Source organism: Carlito syrichta, unplaced genomic scaffold (assembly GCF_000164805.1).
Source record: "Carlito syrichta isolate Samal-C Ts95f unplaced genomic scaffold, Tarsius_syrichta-2.0.1 Scaffold313175, whole genome shotgun sequence".
NCBI lineage: Eukaryota > Metazoa > Chordata > Mammalia > Primates > Tarsiidae > Carlito > Carlito syrichta.
The window spans coordinates 31,348-39,745 of NW_007257271.1; the positions used below are offsets into that span (position 1 = coordinate 31,348).

The window sequence follows — 8,398 nt, forward strand, 5'->3', positions numbered from 1 at the left end:
GCCCAGCAGGTCGAGCCTCGGTGACTGTGAGTGTACCACTGTTCTCCAGCCTGGGTGACAGAGTGAGACTCTGACCAAAAAGAAGAGGGTGACAATAAGATAATAGTAGGTACCCCATTGAGTCATGGTTGGGAAGTAGAAGCAAGGTGAACCAGCACTGTTTGGCAGTGGGGAAAGTGTCTGTGGAAGTGAAAGTTGTGACTTGAATGAAGGGAATTAAGAGTGAGCCTGTGTAGGTACTGGGTAGCTGCAGTGGGGGGAGGGCATGGGTCTCTGGAAGAGGGAACAGCAGGAAGTCCAGGACACCCTGGTACAAATTACAGGCAGAATGGCCTCCTGGAGAAACGGAGGGAAATGGAAGGGGGGGTGGGTGCTATCAGCCTCTGACCTTTTTTTTAACAGACCTCTTTCTCTCTGGAGTTGCTGTGTGCGAAATGCACTGTGGGGCAGTTGGGCGCTCTGAGAAACAGGCCCGAGGCCTGCTGATGGGCTGGAAAGTGGAGGCATGCGTGTTCAGCATCCGTAGGAGAAGGTATTCCCCAGGGGGGACGTGTCCCAGAAGCAAGGTTCCAAGCTGGTGGATTTGGGGCACACAGCAGGGAGGCCCCAACTGAGAGAGGGATGGGGAAGGAATGCTCTTAGAGGGAGCCCAGGATAAGCTGAAGTATGGTTTGAGGGGCATAGCCAGGCTTGGTGACTCAGTCTGTAATCCCTGCGCTTTGAGAGGCTGACATGAGTAGATTGCCTGAGCCCGCGTGTTCGAGACCCGCCTGGGCAACTCGGCGAGACCTCATCTCTACAATAAATCAAAAAATCAGCCAGGCGTGGTAGCGCATGCCTGTAATTCCGGCTACTCGCGGCCACTGCACTCCAGTCTGGGTGACAGAGTGAGACTCCAACTCAAAAAAAAAAAAAAGAAAGAAAGAAAGAAAATAGGGACACCACTGTTCAAGCATGGGGCAGTGCCGGTGTCCTGGAATTCACATTAAATATGTGGCACCTCTTGGTGTGGTGGGGGTGAAAGGCTGTTCAGAAGGGTGGGAGTCACTGGCCTCCTCGTGGGGTGGCACCGTGGCCTGCAGTGGCAGCTGGGATTGCAGGGTCAGAGGTCTTCAGTTCCCTTGTCTTATTTCTGGAATCTCACTACATTCTTCTCCTTGATGGGCAAACAAAAGTGACCTGGAGAGCCACTGGCAGGAGTGCCATCGCAGCACATACCAGCCCTGCCTTGGATTTCACCGGCCTTGCCCCTTACCAGGCTGAGCCCTTACAGGATGCCCGCTGCCCCTCCTCTCTGTGAGAACTGCATTGACAGGTGGGCTCCACGCACTTTCTCTCAGGAGGATGACTCCTTCTTCACCACCAGCCGGGAGAGGAAGTGTGTTGTCCCCCGTGTCTATTCCTCAGTTATTCCCTGGCCTTCTTCCATGACTAGGTGACTGGAATAATATATTCTCTCTGTCCCTTCGCGGTCACATATGCCCCAACTCAGAAGCTTCCCCTGGATCCCCCTTTTCCTCCATTTTGTTTCCAGTTTCCCCCTACACTTTGTCGAGAAGCAGTGTGCCGCTTTGCTCAAGCTGTTTATTTTAAGTGGATCTGCTTGTCTTCTACCTCAGTCCTCTGGGGTCTGTCCTTTTCTCTAGGAAGCCGAATCTGATTTACCCGCTCAACCCAGAGGTGCGCGCTGCCAGTCTCCCCTCTGCATGGCTGAAATTCTGGTTGAATGGAGTCATTTTATTTTGTGCATGCTTTTTGAATTTTATTTTTTAATTTTTATTTGTTTACTAATTTTTTGAGTTGGAATCTCACTCCGTCACCCAGACTGGAGTGCAGTGGCATGTTCACGGCCACCCCAGCGTCGACCTGCTGGGCTCCGGTGATCCTTCCGCCTCAGCCTTCCAAGGAGCCAGAACTACAGGCGTGCGCTACCACACCCGGCTGATTTTTGCTTTATTGTAGAGACGAGGTCTCACCAAGTTGCCCAGGCTGGTCTCAAATCCATGGGCTCAGGCAGTCCACTCGCCTCAGCCTCCCAAAGTGCTGGGATTACAGGCTGAGCCACCGAACCCAGCCAACTGGGTCATCTTTGAGAGTGGAAGAGGGTGCTGTTAATACTTAGGCCTAGCCTAGACAGCAAGAGGAAACCAGATCTCCCCCAACTGACCACGGTCCTCTATAAGACTGGAAGCTTCTCAAGTTGTTTATTTAATCTCTCAGGCCTCTTAGCTCAGAGTCTTAATGCATCTGCTGTAAATTGTTTTGAAAATTAGCAGTGAATACACACAGCACACTGGATACGGATTTTGTGGCCTCGGAGAAGTCGAGTTGAGTGCAGACCAAGCAGAAGAGCTGCGACGGCTCCAGAGGGAAAGCTGGGAGAGCCAGGAGCCTCAGTGAGCCTCTCCGGGAAGAGTCTCCCATGCAGTGGGAAGACTACTGTAGAAGGAGCAAAGAGAAGCCATGAGGCCAGAACCTCGGAACACACCGGTCTGAGGGACCAGGGACTGTTAGAGCCAGACACTTCTTTCTCTTTACCTTGTATCTTACCTGTTCCTGACTTAGGTGATTGTCAAAGTAAAGGTGACTTTTTCATCAAGACAGGAACAGAGCAAGGCAGGAATTTCAGGACTCCAGACCAGTTGAAGGGCCACGCTTAACTTCTCCTGAAACCTCAGATGACAAAACCAATACTATCTGATTGTTTCCCCAGCTCAGAGCTTGTGAATTTTCTTTTTCCCACCTTAGCAGCTGTCTAACCCTCCCATCTTCTTGAAGTTTATCCGTGGGCAGTGGGGAGAGGCTCTGTCCCTCACCACCTTTACAGGACAGAAACGTGGGGGCTCCTGATTCCGTCTTAAGTTTGTCGAAAAGCACACTTGAACATCCAACAAGCTTCCTTTGTTGGAATGAGGTAGTTCTGAGAAAGGGCCATATTTGAGACTTGTCATTACTTCTCATGACCATTGTTTTCTCAAGAAAAGTAATGCAGGATTTGTTGTATCGGGTTTTCTGGATTCTGAAGAGGAGTTTGATTCCAGTGGTTTATAGACCCACGATGCCCTCACTTACTGGTCTTCTGTCTTCTTACTGGTTAACTGGCATTTCCCTACCTGAAATCCCGTGGACCTGGGTGCAGGGGTTCCCCGACTGTACAGGTCGTCTCACTTTGGTCCTTGCTCAAATCCTACTGGAATCCCTGCTGTTTTCGAGTGCAGCTGATCAAGAGCTGTGCATACCGTGTGTGGGGGTGGGGAGTATGGAGGAACTCCAGGGGGCTACGGCTTTATTTCTGGCCATAGCAGGGCCCAGCGACAGTGCCTGACTTGGCAGTGAATTGACCCTTGGCAGTTGGTGGGTTTATTCCCATGTGATCCTGGCACCGGTGGGGCCCTTCTCCCCGGGTCCCACCATGGAAGACTGGTTGGTATCTGGCTTTCCGGCAGGTCTCTTCCCTTGGGCTGTTTGCCTGGGCTCCTCAGCCCACCTTTCAGTTTTGTTTCTCTCCCTCACACCTTCTTTAAAGGCCTTTACGCAGCCGGGCTTGGTGGCTCAGCCTGTAATCCTGTGTGCTTTAGGAGGCTGAGGTGAGTGGATTGGCCTGAGCCCGCGGATTCAGGACCCGCCTGGGCAACTTGGCGAGACCTCATCTCTACAATAAATCAAAAATCAGCTGGGTGTGGTGGCGCACGCCTGTAATTCCAGCTACTGAAAGGCTGAGGCGGAAGGATCGCCGGAGCCCAGCAGGTCGAGGCTGCGGTGGCCTGGGAGCAGCCACTGCACTCCAGTTTGGGCAACAGAGTGAGACTCCAATTCAAAAAAAAAATAAAATAAAAGCCTTTATGGGTCCATTGTTCTTCATCTGAGATATCTTGCCTTTTATATCTTATTTCAGTTTCCCTCTCCTCCCCATTGCATCACCTGAAACCACCTAGGTCACCACTGCCCTCTACAGTTTGGATTTTCCCCTGTGGGGGAATTGGGTGGGGAGGAGGAGTCTTAGCTGCCCTGGGTGTGTCTGGATCTCAGTACCAGCCCTGGAACCCACACAGAGGTTACTCCCTGCAAGGTGAACGGATTGGTGACTTCCATCTTGGTGAAGCTCCTTAAAGCAGGTTGCCTGGCCTGGGCTCTGTGTGGCTGGCCTGTTCCCCTTTTGGCATTTGTGAGGGTGTTCACAGGTTTGTTAGGCTTTATCGTTGGAATGGAGGTGGGTTTGGGGAAGAGTTTCATGGTCTGTCTAATGAATTGACTTGAAAGAGGTTTTTAGAAATAAGTCATTTTCTTGACAAGACTAGGACCCCCATGGGCTCTGGCAATCCTTCCACCTCAGCCTCCTGAGTAGCTGGGTCTACAGGTGTGCTCCACCATGCCCAGCTATTTTTTTATTTTGTAGAGAGACAAGTTCTCACTGTGTTGCCCACTCTGGTCTCCAGCTCCTGAGCTCAAGAGAAAAGCCTTGGCCTCTCAAAGTGCTGGAATTATAGGCATGAGCCACCGCACCCGTTCCGTCCTGTCCCCCCAGCTTTTGTCCTAGAGGTTTTGGCTTGGTTCTTTCTCATTTTGCCTTTCACTCGCTGAGGAAGGTGGTGGTGATTCCTGCAGTTTCGGAGGGAAAGAGGAGGTACTGGTTTCTCTGTCTGGCTTCTCTGTCTTTAATGCCCTCCTTGATCGGTGCAGCTTGGGGAAATGCCACCAAAGCCCAGGCTCCAGTTTGGAGACAAATCCCCGTACTTTACAGATGTGCATCCCCCAACCCGCTTCCCTCAGCATGGCACTTCCTGACTCTAAGAGAATTCATAGTGTGTGGATGGTCCCTTTCCAATGTAAATTCCTGCCTGTAAACAACTCTGGATTACAACAGTTTCTACAGCAAAACACATTTAGTTAACTGCTTTGTTTTTTGGTGGCATTGCTTGGGAGGGAAACCAGCTCTCAACAGTGTCAACGGATGTGACTGTGTAACCATGTGCCTTCAGGAGGGTTAGGGGTTGACCCTTCTCTATCCCAAAACCCTCACACTCTAATTCTAGCCAAAGTAGAAGGCAACTGAGAATGCAAGGTGCCAACTACACAAGATAATAGACTAGAACTTGTTAAATTGGGAGAGAAGGGAAACATTTTATGATGTTGTGTTAAAGGCAGAAAACGTGGCTGATACTTACAAACAGCTTTTTATGCTAGCTGATTCTCATCCGAGTCCTTATTTCTGCTTCTCAGGACAATTTTCCCCAGGTGATGAGTGCCTTCCCTTGCTTTAAAAAGAGCCCACCTGTCTACATGATATTGGCCACACAGGCTTTGCTTCTTCAAGGAAGGGAAAGGGTTTCAGGTGTACGCTCTTGAAGGCGGCCGAGGGCTGAGTTACATGGCCACCTACGGAGTCTGCCCATTTTTTAAAACGTCAGCCCGCAGTACTCCCGACGCCGTCCAGAAAGCAGCAGATTAAAACCATGCCTTGCTTTCGCAACCTCGGAGGCAACGGGGGCGCTTGTGTGTCTGCGTCAAAATCTGTCTTTTCGTATCCGGCTGGAAAAATCTATAATTTACGTGGGCAGCGATCGCGCAGCGTCGGAGCAGATCTCTTTTATTTGCTGCTGGAAGCGGCGCGGGCCACTCACGGAGTACATTAGAGGTCAGATGCATGCCGGGGCGGCAGCTGGGACACTAATGATTTCATACGGCTTTGTATGACCGCTGGCCGCCCGTGGTGCTGTAAATCGGACTCAGGGTTCTCATTTTTTCAGACCCTCCGGGGAGTTAGTCGTGGCTCGCCTCTTGCGAGATGGAACTTGAGATAATATTTATAGTGGAGGGCAAAGGAAAAATAATGCCTAATGGGAACATTGTGGAAAGAATGGTAGCAACCTATTAGAAGTAAATTATGTGGGGCCATCGGAGTTAACTCATTTATGGGCTCTGTGAGTATTTATTAGGTCCTGAGCCGGAAGAGTGCCACCTGCCTGCGCCCGTGCCTTGCTCTGCCTTGCGCTGTCAGTGACGCGTCTCTCCTCACCTGGGAGGGTGGTTAGAAGTGTGCATTGGAGGGTTTTTTTTTTGGGGGGGGTGGTTTTTGTTTTTGTTTTTTTGAGTTGGAGTCTCACTCTGTCACCCATACTGGAGTGCAGTTACATACTCCCGGCCACCGCAGCCTCGATCTGCTGGGCTCCGGCGATCCTTCCGCCTCAACCTTCCGAGTAGCTGGAACTGCAGGCGCATGCTACCACACCCGGCTAGTTTTTGTTTTATTGTAGAGACGAGGTCTTGCCAAGTTGCCCGGGCTGGTCTTGAACCTGCAGGCTCAGGCAATCCATTCGCCTCGGCCTCCCAAAGTGCTGGGATGACAGGCTAAGCTACTGAGCCCAGCCGCATTGTGAGTTTTGATGGTTGTAGATATCTGTGTAACCACTTCTCCCATCAGGATATTAAGAGTACTTCCCTCACTCTGGACCGAGTTGCTCGGGGGGCCCTCCATTGCACCCCAGCTCTCGCCGGCAACTCCTCTTCTGACTTTGTCCCTCATAGGTATAGAGTTGCACACTGTATTCTTTTGATTCTGGCTTCCCCCACCAGATGTAATGCCTTTAAGATTCTGTTTGCTCACCGGGTGCAGTGACTCACGCCTGTAATCCCAGCACTTTGGGAGGCTGAGGCGAGAGGATTGGCTGAATTCAGGGGCTCAAGACCAGCCTGAGCAACATGGCGAGACCTCGTCTCTACAATAAATAAAAAAATTAGCTGGACAGGGTGGCGCGTGCCTGTAGTTCCAGCTACTTGGAAGGTTAAGGCGGAAGGATCTCCTGAACCCAGCAGGTTGAGGTTGTGGTGGCTGTAAGCATACTGCTGCCCTCTAGCCTGGGTGACAGTGAGACTCTGGCTCCAAAAAAAACCCAAAAAATCAAAAAATTAGCTGGGTGTGGTGATGTATGCCTGTAGTTTCCGCTACTTGGAAGGCTGAGGTGGAGGGATCACCTGAACCCAGCAGGTCAAGGCTGTAGTGGCCATGAGTGTCCCATTGCACTTTAGCCTGGGTGACAGTGACACCCCCCCCCAAAAAAAAAGATTCCATGTACTTGTAGTTATTTGCATGAGCTACCACTGCAGCCTCAACCTACTGGGCTCAGGAGATTCTTCTGCCTCAGCCTTCCAAGTAGCTGGAACTAGAGGCATGCGTCACCATACCTGGCTAATTTTTTGGTTTATTGTAGAGATAAGGTCTCACCAAGTTGCCCAGGCTGGTTTTGAACCTGTGGACTCAGGCAGTGCACTCACCTCACCTCAGCCTCTCAGAGTGCTGGAATTATAGGCATGAGCCACCACGCGCCCAGCCAACACTCACATCTTATCTAAGTAAACAAATTTGTTAAAACTGATCTTTGGAAGACAGTACTTCAAAATCCTATTCTGACATGTTCTAAGGCGTCACTCAGTAGTGCAAAGTGTTGAGGGGATCTGTTAGAGGACACCCCAGGTACAGGTGTGGCACTTGCCACCCTTAGAAAGATGCTGTCGCCGATGGTTGATGTGAAAGCCTTCAAGAAGCGTGACAGAGAGTACAGGTGGTGGGCATGGCAGGCTACGGTGTGCCTCATCTGTGGGTGACTGAAGATGACAAGGTTCTGGCCTAAGGTCTAGATTCTTTTTTTCCATCCGGCAGCACTGTCTTAGAAAGTCCAGATTCTGGCTGGGTTCAGAGGCTCAACCTGTAATCCCAACACTTTGGGAGGCCGAGGCGAGTGGATTGTCTGAGCCCGCAAGTTTGAGACCAGCCCAGGCAATTTGGCAAGACCTTGTCTCTACAATAAATCAAAAATTAGCCGAGTGTGGTAGCACTCCTGTAGTTCGGCTACTTGGAAGACTGAGGTGGAAGGATCGCCGGAGCCCAGCAGGTTTGATGCTGGGGTGGCCATGAGTGTGCCACTGCACTCCAGCCTGGGCGACAGAGTGAGACTCCCATGCAAAAATAAAGTCCAGATTCTGATCAGGAGGCAAGTGGGCAGTCCAGTGAACAGGTGAACGGGGCCGAGGGAGCTATTGCTAGTGGGGTTCCCTGAGGCAGAGTTTGGAGAATTTCTAGCGATCCACAACCATCAAAGGCAGGCAGGATGTAGCCACCGGGGCAGATCCTGACACTCTCCGCTTCAGTGAGATCTATAGGATGGGTTATCTGAGTAAAGGAAATGGCACAAATGCAGGCACAGTGACATTTCCCTGGGCGTGGCCTTCTTCCCTCAGTTGATATGTATATTGTCCCACTCTTGTTTGATGACACCATTATACTTTTTAATATAATTTAATTTTTTTTTGAGTTGGAGTCTCACTCTGTCGCCCAGACTGAAGTGCAGTGGCTGCTCCTGGCCACCACAGCCTCGACCTGCCGGGCTCCGGCGATCCTTCC

The 8,398-nt window shown here is 51.0% G+C and overlaps 1 protein-coding gene across 1 annotated transcript in view; it reads left to right on the forward strand.

Moving 5' to 3' along the window:
• Positions 1-434: 434 nt before the first annotated feature.
• TRIM71 (tripartite motif containing 71) overlaps positions 435-8,398 on the forward strand; it is a 41,135-nt gene continuing 33,171 nt past the window's right edge. The window contains exons 1-3 of the mRNA XM_021718625.1: positions 435-532; positions 1,647-1,680; positions 2,749-2,836. Coding sequence (XP_021574300.1) covers positions 435-532; positions 1,647-1,680; positions 2,749-2,836 — 220 coding nt within the window. The remainder of the gene's footprint in view (positions 533-1,646; positions 1,681-2,748; positions 2,837-8,398) is intronic.